General features: G+C 43.0%; 1 protein-coding gene across 2 annotated transcripts in view; it reads left to right on the plus strand.

Moving 5' to 3' along the window:
• Window positions 1–15466, plus strand: part of DDX10 (DEAD-box helicase 10) — a 171132-nt gene that overhangs the window by 37238 nt on the left and 118428 nt on the right. For both annotated transcript variants that reach the window (XM_081860229.1, XM_081860230.1), the window contains exons 11-12: window positions 5491–5578; window positions 12131–12219. In XM_081860229.1, the coding sequence (XP_081716355.1) occupies window positions 5491–5578; window positions 12131–12219 (177 nt within the window). The remainder of the gene's footprint in view (window positions 1–5490; window positions 5579–12130; window positions 12220–15466) is intronic.

Raw genomic sequence — 15466 nt, forward strand, 5'->3', positions numbered from 1 at the left:
AGGTGCCAAGGGGGCCTGCACAAAATGGCAGCCATGGACAGCAAAAGGGGGAGGTGAGGTGTTGCTACTATGCATTGTTGTCTTATTTATTGGATTTACACAACGCTTTTCTGCCAAGGCACCCAAGGCAGTTTACAATTTTAAAATGCTTACATTGTGTACATTATGTAAAATGTAGAGTGGCAGAGTCCTCTCAGGCCCACTGATGATATGTGGCCTGGATTCCTTTGCTTCTACCTTCCCTGAGGACACACCGGTCTTTCTTAAACAGCCCCAGGGAAGGTGGATGTTGTACTGGTGAGGACTGTCACAAAAAGGCCTTACTTGTTGTTGTTATTAACTCTATGTGGCTTGAAGTAGACTTCCTCCACCTGCCCCAACAAACCATAATTAAGATTAACCACTGTTCACTGGGTGTGGACAACACAGTAAACTGTGGTTAATCTAAAGCAGACTCCTCCTCTGCAGGCAGGTAAGTCTCCTCCATTTTCTGCATCAGATGTGAATGGAATGTTCCATCTCTTCCTATTCATAGATGTGGTAGAAGTGCCTATCCACAGAAAAGACTTCCTGTTGCACCTCCTGCATGGATTGCTACCCTGCTTCATTCTCACAGAAAGAATGTGGGAAGCTTCCTTCAAGCCAGGCTAGATCACTGGCCCATCTAGGTCCGTAGTGTCTGTAGCAGGGATAGATAGGGAAGCTGTTTGCTTCAATTGCCGCAGCTGTTTTCTTTTTGGGTGCCTTTCTAATGTTCACTAGGGAAAACAAAGGGCGAAAAGGAAAAGAGAAGATTGTATCCCATGCTAAACTCCCCCATAGGGACCTTCCAACATTTCCCCCTCCCTCCTTTTGAAAAATTGCAGAAACTTCCCCTCCTTCCTTTTTCGCCACCTGTGAATGGTCTGGCGAATTTAGGACTTAGGCAAAATGCCCAGTTCTTCAAAGAAAGGAAAAAGGAAGTGTGCTTCTGGTTTTAATTCAGGACAAAAGCATCTCAAGAGTTTACAAGTTTGAGGAACGCTGCCCCTAATACACAGATTCCTGTGCTACTGTATTAAAATGCTAATCTGAAACATGGCAATGCTAAGTCTGTAGTATTAGCCCTTTTCCTCTGAGGAAGGCTCAACTGAGTGCACCGATAGTTTCCTTTCTTTACTCGTAATGACATCTGTTTCATACCTTCATGCATACAGACCTAATTACCATTTGGTGCCTAATATCTCAGTCACTCAATATGCGTTGAAATTGGTTCACATGCTCCACTGAAGTAGTTGTTGGCTTCCAGTAATGCTGTTTACAATACTGTTCTAAATCATGGGTGATAATGTGGGGATGCAGTAAAGCTTGCAAATCCTTGTAAATGGCCCCTTTTAGCCTTTGTTTTTTCCTCTCACTTAAAGGGATATAATGACTTGCCAAGGTGGTTTAAATGGTTTACTGTGGAGAGGAGATCATTTTTGCTGTGGAACTGATGAGCCATGGAAAACACTGCGGGGGTGGAGTGGGGAGAAAAATGCAGATGATATTTAGTGTTGGTTATAGATCTCAACATTCAGATAATTTCTGCTTTCATTTGCTTTGAGAGAGAACCTTCTGGTCAATATGGCTGTGAAGAGATGGGTTTAAGAATGTTCAAGTGAAGTTTGGGGAAAACTCAGAAGCTGGAAGAGAGCTCAATAGGATTTCCAGGGGTCAATGCTCCACATAACTCATTGCTAGCAGGAGGAGATGCAAATTGACTTAGCTTGCACTATTTATATGGGTTCCAGGCAAAGTTCAACCTGTACAGGAGCCCTATACATTCCTTCCTAGGTGAGGAGAACTAATGGACAGCCTCGGTGAGCAGGATTCACTCCAAGTTAACTCAGCTGCCCAGGCAGATGGGTCACCACATAGGACATCTGTGCACTGAGATGTGAATTTCTGGTAAAGCTCTGACAGCTCCTGATATATACTTGGTTCCTTTGAAATATGCAGTTGGCTGCTAAGGGAGTCAGGACTACCGTATTTTTCCATGTATAAGACTAAGTTTTCCCCCTAAAAAATAATGTCAAAAAATTAGGGGCGTCTTATACACGGATACATCTCCCCCCCATTTTCTTAAATCGGAGTCTCCAAAAATAGGGGGCATCTTATACATGGGGGCGTCTTATGGACAGAAAAATACGGCATGTTCCTGTCGCATCCTTTTGCGTCTTGCACCAGGACCTAGGCTGGAATATCCAGTCTCCTTTCCCAGTTTATGCCTTGACAAGGAGGAGATCCTAGCTCTTCTCAGCCAGCTGTTCCACTGTTGAACTACTCTTAACATAAGCGTATCTTTCAGCTGGCTTGCCTGTAATGCTCAGCCAAACCATGGCTTGCTGCAGATGGGAGAGTTTCTGGAGGAAGATTTTGAAGCTGTTGTGCTCCTGCTCCTGGTCCTTCTGAAGCTGCACTGCTGTGAATAAAGCCACTAAAACCTGGTTTAATAGTTTGCCTCACACCAGACAAGCCACGATCTGTAAACAACGTTTGGTTACAGTTCATGGTTTGTCTGGAGTAAGACAAACCATGATTCTGGGTTTGGACACCTTGCTTAGCTTAGCTTAGCTCACAGCAACATGGCAGGACTGGAAGCAGACCAAAGCAGCCACAAATTCCTTTTTGGGAGCCCACATGTTCATACCAAGCCATAGTTTGACTGAGCGTTGCTTGCAAACTGGCTGTATGTGGCCTATTCAGAGCATGTTAGGTGAAAACACTCCTTCCTCCACCTTCTTTCTGATAGTTTTCCAAAATCTGAAAAGGATATTGGCATCTCCCTCTCTGCTGCCTGCGCCAATCAATAATGTTTCATCCTCTGTAGGCTAAATGTACATAGCTTGCTTTTTCTTTATTTCTTAGCTTCATAGGATTTCCGTCTCAGCCTCTGCCTCGTCCTTGTACCTCTCTGCTGAATCTTTTCCAACTTGCCAATATCTTTTGAGACACCTGGTGCCCAGAACTCACAGCAGCATAACAATCAGGTCACAATAATGCTGAATAAAATGGCATTATTATTTCCCAGTTCTTGGCAACCATTCTCCGGCCGATAAAACCTAAAAATGGCACTGGCCTTTCCAGCCACAGCATCACATTGCTGACTCATATTCAATTTGTTTATGTACACTGTAGATTCTGAATGCTTCTGCTGCCTAGTCAGTTATTTCTCCTTTTCGGTATTTTGTTCCCCTTCCTGTATTCATTACATTTAGCCTTGCTGGATTTCATTGTGCTGCTGCTTTCTCCCCACTTCTCCAGCTTGTTAAGAAAGAGTAGAGTTCTTTTGAGGAGCAGTGGGGAAACATTTTGAGCCACAATGCCTACTGGGCAATTTTTTGAGGGCCTCAAGCCAGCAATGATTGGGGCCAGAGGCCGAAATGGGTGGAACAGCAAACGCAGATTTTACTGGATACAGTAGTCGTTTCTACACATGTTCACAAACACCTTTCTGTCCTCCATGTAGACCAGCAAGAGGCATTGTCCAGTCCACCACTAGATCTAGGCTTTTGTCCAAGGCTTGTACAGCCTCTTCTGCCTCAGATGTAATAGGGAAATAGAGCTGAGTCTCATCAGTGTACTGATGACACCTTGCTCCAAAACTCCTAATGACTGTTCCCAGTGCCTTCATATAGACTAGGGTTTCCCAGACTTGGGTCTCCAGCTGTTTTTGGAATACAACTCGCATCATCCCTTGCTAGCAGGACCAGTGGTCAGGGATGATGGGAGTTGTAGTCCAAAAACAGCTGGAGTTTGGGAAATCCTGATACAGATGTACCTTGGAAGTCGAACGGAATCCGTTCTGGAAGTCTGTTCGAGCGTCCTGCAGCCAATTGGAAGCCACGCTGGATGTTTGGCTTCCAAAAATCATTCAAAAACCAGAACAATCACTTCCGGTTTTCAATCGTTCAGGAGCTGAAACATTCGAGTTTACAGGCGTTCGGCTTCCGAGGTTCCACTGTATAGATGCTGAATACCACTGGGGACAAAATAGTGCCCTGTGGCACTCCCATTGCGGCCAAAGAGCAATCTCCTAATGCTATTCTGTGGACAGCACATTGCTGGTAGGAGCAGAGCAGCTGTGACACAATAGACTCAGTTATGGGCTCTAACCAGGGCTCAGTTGGCCTCAGAGTGAGATCTGCACCACCAAGACCTGTATCCTACTTTCCTCTGAAGAGCACAAGGCAGCATATGTGCTTCTTTGCCTCCTCATTTTATCCTGTGGCAAAGGTTAGGCTGAGAGATGACTCAGGGTCACCCCGTGAGCTTGGCGGCTGACTGGGGATTTGAACCCTGGTCTGCCAGGTCCCATTCCAAGACTGTAGTCACTACACTGCCTTTGTGGTGATGGCCTCTTCAAGATGTCCACTGGTTGGGGCTTGTCTGCTGTGGCGCCAAAATGTTCCTCTTCAACCAGGCCTTTGGCGGATTAATATTCTATAGCTTTTTAAATGTGTTTGTGGGAGGGGGGGCTTGTTGTCTTGTTGTCTTGTTGTCTTGTTTTATTTGTGCTTTTACCATGTATTTCTTTCTTGTGAAATCGCCCTGAGATCTTGTGAAGAAGGGCGGTATAATAATAATAATAATAATAATAATAATAATAATAATAATAGTGGCACATGGGCTAGAACTCTGAAGAGTTGGTGGGGAAAAGGCAGGATGAGGAAACACAGCCTCGCTCTCCTCCCTCATGCAATTATTGTTGGGTGTTGTTGTTTTTTCGAATAATGCAGCTTTAATCTCCACATCAGTTGGTGTACTACCTATCTGTGAAGCCACAGTTCTGTAGAAATGCCTCGGGCTCTGGAAATTCCCAGCAAGAGTCTTATTTAAATGCTTGGCGTGGGGGGGAACCCTCACACTGTTTTCTCATGAGAGAGACCGTGTCAATGTGAGGTATTATTGCTGTATATTTTGCTCCCCCCTCCTTCAGTATGAGCTCAATTTTCCACCTTTTTATAAGCTCAAGAAGCAATTTAATGTTAATTGTGTGGCTTTACCTTGAAAAATCGTTGCCTCTTCCAGTTTAAACTGTTCTCTAGATAAAAGGCCTGAGCTTCTGTTTGCTTTCCCTGCATTATTCATGGGAGGAGAACGGTCTTCATGCCTGACATGATTTCAGCTGAGTTTTGTTCAGATGGGCAGTACCTTTTAACTATTTAGAAGTAATGCTTTTAAAAAAAAATGAAATGAAAAAAATTGAACCTGTTGAACAGGGCTCTCTGACCCTTTAGGAAGAGATATTTATTTATTTGAAATGGTTTTATACCATCTTTCAACAAAACTGCCATCAATTAAAAAGCAGAATGAAACATCATTTAAAAATAGTCTGGAATGAAGCCAAGCAGAAGTATCTCATGTGGAAGATCTTCCACAGGGATGGGGCCATGACAGAGAAAACCCTGCCACTTAAACACACCAACCTGAACTCACTCTCTCTCTCCATCTCCCCCAACCCTCTAGAATCAATCCTGAAAAGCTTGTCGACATCCAGAAAAAGTTGCAATCCTTCTTGGCTCAAGATCAAGAGCTGAAAGAGAGAGCGCAACGGGTAAGCTGCCTATTATGATACTTTCTTAGTATACACCTTTGAAGGTGACCTGGAAGCTACAACTAATCCAGAATGCAGTAGCAAGACTGGTGACTGGAAGCGGCCGCTGGGACCGCATAGCACCGGTCCTAAAGGATCTTCACTGGATTCCAGTACATTTCTAAGCACAATTCAAAGTGTTGCTGCTGAGCTTTAAAGCCCTAAACCCAGGGGTCAGCAACCTTTTTCAGCCGTGGGCCGGTCTACCGTCCCTCACACCATGTGGTGGGCCGGAATATATTTTGAAATAAAAAATGAACGAATTTTTATGCCTCACAAATAACCCAGAGATGCATTTTAAATAAAAGGGCACATTCTACTCATGTAAAAACAAGGTGATTCCCGGACTGTCCACGGGCCGGATTGAGAAGGCGATTGGGCCGCATCCAGCCCCCTGGCCTTAGGTTGCCTACCCCTGCTAAACGGCCTCAGCCCAGTATACCTGAAGGAGCATCTCCATCCCCATTGCTTAGGCTGGACAGTGAGGTCCTACTCCAAGAGTCTTCTTCTGGTTCCCTCACTGCGAGAAGCAAAGTTACAGGTAACCAGGCAGAGGGCCTTCTCGGTAGTGGCGCCCTCCCTCTGGAAAGCTCTCCCTTCAGATGTCCAGAGGATAAAGAACTGCACAACTTTTAGAATACATCTGAAGGCAGCTCTGTATCAGGAGGTTTTTAATGCTTGATGTTTTTTTATTATGTTTTTAGACATCCTGTAAGCCACCCAGAGTGGCTGGGGAAACTCCGCCAGATGGGTGGGGTATAAGGGACCCTGTGGTCCTCCAGATATGGTTGGACTACAGCTTTCATCATCCCTGACCATTGACCATGCTGTCTGAGGCTGGCCAACAGCATGTGGAGGACCATAGGTTCCTCAGCTATGGTGTAGAAAATCCTACGCAATGTTGTATACATGTCAGTTCTGCCATGCCATGGGAAGTTCTGCATGAACATGCATAGTCAGAGTCTCCTGTGCATTAAATTTGACTTTTATCAACCTTCCTAGTTTCCGTAGAACATGCGCTAGAGATGAAGAGAGAGATTTTTAATGAGCTTTGAATAAGTTTTAAAATATGAAGGAGCATTCAGCACCTGCAGCACCTTGGCTGCTGTTTATTTTAAACTTTTTGCCTGGGTTTCTGCAGAGCCAGGAATTCTGGAATGAGCTACAGTGCTGGTGGGTAGTAATAGTGATCAGGAATGCCAGCATCCTCTCAGCTAGTACCAGCTGCCAATTTTAGTGGTATAAATCCAGCTCTTTGCTATCTCTTTTGGTGGCAATACCTTAACTGTCAGCAGCCAAGGTAAAGAGGCAGTATCTTGTGAAGAGGGCTGACATCTAATACAGTAACCACTATGCCACACTGCCTTTTTCTGAGGAATAATGAATGGGCAGTACAGAAGCTCAAAGAAATAAAATTAAATGCCTCTAGTTCCCAAGCCTAGAAAGCTAGATTAATGATGTGGTGATAACTGAGAAATAGAAACATATAGTTTCCGAACAGCTCATTATGTAAAATAACAATACTTTTCATGATAATTTTGCCTTTGTGGAATGTGCCAGATTGCTCACTGGCTGGAAAACCCTTTGTTTATTACCTTATTATAATTTATTACGGATAACACCTGCTTTCTTCACAATATTTTCTTGTTGAGTTTCAAACCAGGAGTGCTTAGCTATGTCTTGTAAAAGCACATAGCTGTGTATTTTTGATTTTTGTCAACTGTATAAGACAGGATCATAAGTGTGTAGCAACAACAGGAAAATGTGAATGAAAGAACGGAATAGAATACTTTGGTTTGCACTGAAAAAAAGAAGCAGCAATAGCCTTTTCTCATTTAACAGCTTTTTTGCAGCCGTTTTTAAAAACCCGCTCTAAAAAGATAGATAAAATTAAATTGAGTGGAGTGAAATAATCTTGGAGTTTCGGGATAGCGATGGAACGAGTTCAAACAAGAGCTTTTGTCACAGCTGACAGATCCAGTGATGAACCTGCCTTGTAAATCCAACTTTTATTGCTTTATTTAAAACTGTTTTTTGCTACTGCATAGCACTGCGAAAATATAGTCTGTTCTTCCATTCTGTTGAAGGCTTGTGGTCAGTTTCAAATTGCTTAAATGAAGGCAGAGGGGAGGAGAGGGTTATGATAAAGGCCAGTCCTCAATATATATTTTTTTAATTGATTTTTTATAGAGAATATTTCAGTTGACCAACATAAAACAATTAAAAAGTGAAAAGGGAGGGGGAAGAGGTATATTATATAGCTGTATATGCAAACTACTACAATTCCATGTATGTATGTCTAATATATAGGTATTTAAATGCTATTGTTATCCAAATACATATATGGTTATTTAAATATCACTATACCTGTCCTTACACTATATTTTTACATAATATCACAGTGATCATGTTTTACTTGTGGGTTGCCATAGGCCTCTGGTTGGCTACAGTGAGAAGAGGAATAGATAGGCCTTGGGCCTAAAATCCAGCAAACCTCTTCCTTAGTTTTTTATTTTGACTTTCTATTTGTAAAATTTGTACGCTGCTTGATTGTTAAAAAAGCAACAAACACTCTCATGAAGTTTACAAAAATGTAAAACAATAAAACCAAGAAAGATTTACAGCAATACTTTACAGCAATATTTTAACAAGAAGCTAAAATATTAATGCCAGTTAAAATTCACACCAGCTTTCCAAGCATCTGGGTGGACTTGTTTAAACCAGGATGTTTTTAGCAGGCGCCAAAAAGGATACCGTGAATGCACCTGCTTGATATCAATAGGCAGGGAGTTCCAAAGTGCCGCACCGAATGATTTGAGTTCTTACTACAACTCCCACCATCCCTGCCATTGTCCGTGCTTTCTGGGGCTGTTGGGAGTTCAGCAACATCTGCCTTATGACCTTGTGCCTACTTCACAGGAGTGAATTCTCCCCATCCTCCTTTAATTGTGTTTAGAGAATTCATACATACACGCTGGCACTAACTGCAGTTAAGTTTGACGAGGTTTCCTTGTTAACCAGAGTTTGGTTAAAAGAATCCTGGTTAAAGCAGAGCGTTTATCTACTTATCTAGCTACAGTTAATGTTGGTTCTCATAGCTGCAGCTAAGGCTGTAGGAGTTGGAGCAGCGGCACTGTTAAAAAATCTTTTAACTGTGGTTAAAAGTGGCCTGATGGTACGTCTCTGCACCAGCCCACAGAGGAGTAACGCTTATATTATCTCCAACTCAAAATGTCTCTCCTGCACAGGAGTGGATTGCTATATTTACTGCCTCTTCTGAGTCTGTTCTGTCTGTGGGAGCCTTCAGTAGTCCTGTAGCATGTATCCATCACTTTGTCATCAAGCCCTGCGGCACTGTTAGAGATATTGCGGTGGAATAGCCAAATTGGATTTTGAATTCAATCAAGCTTTATTGCTTCAACTTTGGTTATAGCAACCACATTAAAAGAAAAAGCAGCACGTTGTTGCGTAAGTGCATAAAAAAAAATATTAAGTTCATCATACCATGAAAATATAAACACTTTCCTCTTCTTTAAATACTGCAGTAGTGTTTTCTTTTTTTAACCATTATATACCAATTGACTGTATGAGGTTCATGTTTAATACCAGCATTTTCAGCAATGGACTTCTGCCTACCATGGAAGTAGTAGTAGTAATAGTAGTAGTGGTAGTAGTAGTAGTAGTAGTAGTAGTAATAATAATAATAATAATAATAATAATAATAATAATAATAATATATTATTTATACCCCGCCCATCTGGCTGGGTTTCTCCAGCCACTCTAGGCGGCTTTCAACAGAACACTAATATACGATAACCTATTAAACATTAAAAGCTTCCCTAAACAGGGCTGCCTTCAGATGTCTTCTAAAAGTTTGGTAGTTATTTTTCTCATTGACATCTGGTGGGAGGGCGTTCCACAGGGCGGGTGCCACTACCGAGAAGGCCCTCTGCCTGGTTCGCTGTAACCTGGCTTCTCGTAGCAAGGGAACCGCCAGAAGGCCCTCGGCGCTGGACCTCAGTGTCCGGGCAGAACGATGGAGGTGGAAACAAAATAAAAAAATTCCTTCCAGTAGCACCTTAAAGACCAACTAAGTTAGTTCTTGGTATGAGCTTTCGTGTGCATACACACTTCTTCAGATACACATGCACACGAAAGCTCATACCAAGAACTAACTTAGTTGGTCTTTAAGGTGCTACTGGAAGGAATTTTTTTATTTTGTTTTGACTATGGCAGACCAACACGGCTACCTATCTGTAGATGGAGGTGGAGACACTCCTTCAGGTATACTGGACCGAGGCCGTTTAGGGCTTTAAAGGTCAGCACTAACACTTTGAATTGTGCTCAGAAACATACTGGGAGTCAGTGTAGGTCTTTCAAGACCGGTGTTATATGGTCTTGGCGGCCGCTCCCAGTCACCAGTCTAGCTGCCGCATCAAAATTCAAGCTGGCAATGCTGCAGGGAATGGTTAGAGCTGTAGTCCAATGGTATCTGGAGGGACCACAGGTTCTCATTCCTGATCTAGCAAGCAGAGGCCCTTCCCAGTAATCTGTTATCTGGAGTTTAAGGGACTGAACAGAAGACTTCATGCATATGCAGGAGTTGTAGCCCGTTCTGCAAAACTGCTCCTGCTGTTATCCTAGTGTGTCACTAAGGGGAGTGTTAATTGGATGGAGACACTTTGCTTGACTTCCCAGTCCTCAGGGCCGGCTCATGCACGAGGCAAAGTGAAGCGACCGCCTCAGGCGGCAGGACCACAGGGGCAGCAGACCTGGCTTCCAATAAATGCTGTTGCCGCACATTCCTTGATGGGTGGGTCTGCCTCCTCAGCAGATGCCTGTTAATGTCACCTCTAGAGCGCCTCCGCCCCTTCAATTCCCACTTCAACCATTGGATAAGGTTGACTTGATTTAATTCCCTCAGTTCTTTCCAATGTAGATCTTCACTCACTGCTTCCTCCCTGGTGAGAGAGGAGCGCCATTTTCTGGTTTTCCTTGGGTACCAAAATGTCTTCTGCTGGCCCTGCCAACCCTCAAATGCATTGGGCGGTACTCAAATAAGTTATAAGGTGGGGATGAGAGGCAATGAAGAAGGAAGGAATTTTGATAGGGTAAAAAAATGGAGCAGCTTCAGGGGACTTTGGAAGGTGCATAAGATGGGGTTGGGGGCTGTAAACAGTATGTAGCCACCGGCACTTACAAAGCAAAACTGCATCAATTTAATTTGACCAATGCTCTGCAAAATGCAAGCAGAAAGGTTGTTGTGCAGGATTTTTGTATAGTGTAGAAGATCAAGGTGCGTGTGAGAGAGAGATGGAGACTGAATAAACAAACAGCATTGAGCTATTGTAAATAATAATTTAATAAATCTGTTGAGTGTTGTTAAGACTGGAAAAATTCAGCAGCGGTTTGCAGGCAGTGCAAGAGCAAGTGAGGATTCCGTACGTGAGCCAGTGAATATATCTGTAAAACTGTTTCCCGCCCCCTCTCCTTTCCCAAACAAAAATTACAGAACAGTTTTGTGGAAACATAAACAGTATGATTTAATGAATGATACACTTGAGTTACCAGCCAAACGAAAGGGCATGCTGGTAGCAGCAGGTTATTCGGTTTTATAGAAGTGATTTTCCAGTGTTTTATTGCAGTCTGGGTAACATGAAACTACAAGCAAAATCTGTTACTACAATCCTTCTTGTTGTTGCTTCAAAAGATGGGTTTTAACGGCAAAAGCATCCCATACCACAAGTTCTATTAGCAGTTTAAAAGGGGTTTTCAAGGACGGAACAAATACCTTCAATTTTAAGAAATACAGGAGAGGAAAAGGTTATTTTGAAAGGCAAGGAAAGAAGCCTGCTATAAGGCCAGTGGGCGTGAGTGAGAGGTGGATGAGAACATAAAAATGTGCAGAGACGCTGAAAAAGAGAATTGAGGTTTGAAATGGCAGCTGGCAGCTGGGAGTAAGTTCCAGTGGGGCTTACTCTCAAGTAACTGTGTTTAGGATTGCAGCCATAGTTAAGCTTACCTTTCAGTAATTTAATTGATATTTTCTTAAAATTGCATTTATATCTGTACCTTTGATGGGCTCTGAGCACACAGAATCCATGATAATTTACTTGGCTGTCTCCTTGCCTTCAAATTCTTAGGTTCACAGTCTGAGTCCACAAGCCCTTGATATTGGTCTCCTGATTTTCCATGTACTCTTTAGGTTCCTATGATTATGTTTTCATATTTAATATGTAGATACCATAACCACTGAGAGAAGTTTGGAAATGTAACACTCCCCAAAGCTCAAAATGCATATAAAGCATAATTGAAATACAAACAAACTCTTAACTTTGGGACTCATAATGCAATAAAGAATAATCTGTTTTTATAAGACTAATTAGTTTTAGCTGAAATGCAGTGTGCTAATTTTGGTTCTTTAACATTTTGGATCTCTTTTTAGATGTGGAGTGTATCTGTGTGCCTTTTTTTACTGTTTAAACAAATACCTCTTCTCTCTTTTTCTGGTAGTGTTTTGTTTCCTATCTGCGATCGGTCTACCTAATGAAGAACAAGGAAGTGTTTGATGTATTCAAGTTACCCATTGCTGAATATGCCCTGTAAGTGCTATTATCCCTAATCATTACGAAAAATGCTAATTAAAAAAATTGGATTGGATGGTGCTGGGAGGGAGTGTGTGATTTCTTTTGAACTGCACAAACCAATTTTCATTCAGTGTTTTGAATTAGGAATGAAAGATTGAGTTGCATACATTTTATTTATTTCGTTTTGAAATAGGCATATGCCACCTCTCATTAGAATAATATGAAAGCTGTGCATATGCGTGTGACACATGTTTCATGGAAAATGGACCCTGCCTACTCCCATTCCCTTGCTGCCATCCCTTTGTACCTGACCATCTTTGTCCCTTTACCATACCTGACCATACCCTTTGTACCTGTCCATCTTTGTCCCTCCACCATACCTCTGTGGCTCAACTGGAATGCTTCCCTGCTCACATCTCCATCCTTCAGTTCCCCATTCCTCACTTCGCCTGGGTGCTGCTCTCTTGCCTGTATCTCCTGGTTCCCTCCCTATATTGCCTGGGCTGCATCTCTTTCCTCTGGATTCCTCTTCTTCTCCTTGCCTGCCCATCAGAGAATTTCATTGATTCCATGTACGTGCTCATAATATGGCCCTTTTGGCTAACTCTCAAGGTTGCAGTTGAGATAATTTTTCATGCCTTTTATCAGCAATCCTTAAAGTGGCCTTCTAAAGAAGGTCACTGTTGTCCCCATACTGCAAGTAGAAAATAGTATGGATTCGTGGATTAAGACAAAATTGAATTGGAAAATCTCTGGCTCTGAGGTCACACCATCTACATCACACGTACAACCATGTTATTGGAAGTTTCCCAGTTCCTCTTTGTTAAGAATCACAACCTCTCCGTTCTTTTAGTTGCCTGTTTGGTGGGATGCTGCCCAAAATGCTTGGGCGCAATCTTGGCTGCGGCAGTTGTATTGTCAGTTGTGGCTTCATACAGTTCGTTCACGGGCATTTCCATGTTAAGCCCAGATCAGAGGAAGCATGGAGGAACTCTCCTATCAAGAATGCTCTCTTGTTTTCCGGTTCCAGAGGAAAGGGACTGCACATTAAGAACCATTCTACTTGAACAGCATAAATATGTACCTGTGGCTAAGGCAAAAAATGTGCCTCTTTCATTGTAACCACAGCCCTTATTCTACATAGTGAATCCTAATGGCTGAGTCAGTTCAGAAATCTAGGTCTGAATTCAATGGGCTTCCTCTCTCTACGAGCTTCATCAGAACTGCTTACTAGGTGGAATTTTCTGCATACAGTAGGTATTAAAGCAAAGCCTGCATCCACCTTTAAACCCTACCGTTTCGTTCCTGAATACCAATGTGAACGTTTACCATTACATTGTCATTAATAAGTCTGAAACCTGGCTATGAGAGACACTTTGGAGGAATTGGAATTATTTCAGCAAATTGCTTTCATGCAAAGAACATTTGTTAAGCGTTTTTAAGGCAAGGTGGTAGAAGGGCAATATCTACAAGCTGCCAAGAAGAAAACATAGTGGACACATCAGATGGCATTTCAAGATACGATGCGAATCAAATTCTTCTCGGAAACTAGAATTAAAATTTTGCCCTTCAAAACACGCGTCCATTATTCTGGTGTTGACATGCCAGATAAGGGTGCTTGATGTAAGCTTGCTTCCTACAAGTCAGCAGTTAGTGCTTTGAAAATGCAACTGCTTGAGGGACAGATTTCAGAGGTACCTGTTACAAGATAGTTTTATGGTGTCTTAAACTGAAAAACACACACAAACACACATACACACCAGACACTCCCTTGTGTCTCGCAATATGCGTGCATAGATGAGAGCGACCAGTTTGGAAAACCTCTTGCAGGCAAGATCATGTGAACCATGGAGTGGATATTGAAAGGCACAGGATTGGGTCCTTAATAATCATTGGCCCAGTTCAGATGTAACATTCCTAGTTTGCTGAACCACAGCATAGTTTGTAGAAGATAAGATTAAGGAGAGATGTGAGAGCTGCCTTCAGATATCTGAAGGCTGTTGCATAGAGAAGATGGAGAAGATTTTTTCCCTGTGGCTCCAGAGGGCAGGACTACAAGCACAGGTTTAAATTGTAAGGAAGCAGATTTTGGCTAAATGCCAGAATAAACTTCCTAATGGTGAGAACTGTTAGATAGCAGGAAAGATTGCCTCCGTATATGGTGGGTGTTCTTTCACTGGAGGTATTGAAGCAGAGGCTGGAGGGTCTTCTGTCAGGGGTGGTGTAGTTGCATTGCAGATCCTGCCTAAAGCCGAGGGTTTGATTAGACAACCTCCCAAGGTTCCTTCCAACTTTGTGATTCTAAGTCTGGAATGAGAACTACCTTCTCGTTCCTCAATTCATGGACAGGTTTCTGTTCCAGCGTGGATTAAAAACTCTGGGTGGAATTCAACACCACACTCTTCCAGTCGTTCTGTCTGCACAAGCGTTGCAACATCTAGATGGAACGGCTGATAGGGCAGGTAAAGTCAATCTTGGCCTTTGGTTTCCCATTGTGTTCGAAGTAAGGAACTGTGATTTGATGTTGGTTTACTAACTAGCAACTTCAGAGCACAGTTTCAACAGAATGTGCACTCCAGTTACTGAAAACAGACACATAAACTAATGCTTTTCTAAATATTTTGAATTTGGGGGCATATATGTTGCTTCCCGCAGCTGCACCCACCTGTCCCCCCCCCCCGCCACAGACGAGTGCTCAGAGATATTTAGACACAGACCGTATGTGTGCTATTCTATTCAAGGCATAAGTCAAATGCTGGCACAGGAGGAAGACTAAAGTAGGGCGTGTCTAATGCTCCCCTAAACATAAACTTAGATCTAAGCATTAGTCATGGATGGGGAGCGTTTGGCCCTCCCAGATATTGTGGACTCCAACTCCCATCAGCCCCAGCCAACGTGGTCAATGGTCGGGACTGGTGGGGTCCAGCAACATAACAAAAGCCACAGGTTCCCTACTGTTGCCTCCTCAGATCTCATGGAGGAAGACAGCTTCCAGTCACCCCAGAATTGTCTCCTTCCCAGGAATTTCACACCTCACATCCAGGTGGTTTTCACTCCAAGATATGGGTGCCATCTTCCTCAGTGGTGGGAACACAGGGAACTGACTTATACAGTGGTGCCCCGCAAGACGAATGCCTCGCTAAACGAAAAACCCGCAAGACGAAAGGGTTTTCCGATTTTTAGCGGCTTCGCAAGACAAATTTCCCTATGGGCTTGCTTCGCAAAACGAAAGCCCATAGGGAAATCTCCGGGGACAGCGGGG

Source organism: Podarcis erhardii, assembly GCF_964252035.2.
Source record: "Podarcis erhardii genome assembly, chromosome: 4".
Taxonomy (NCBI): domain Eukaryota; kingdom Metazoa; phylum Chordata; class Lepidosauria; order Squamata; family Lacertidae; genus Podarcis; species Podarcis erhardii.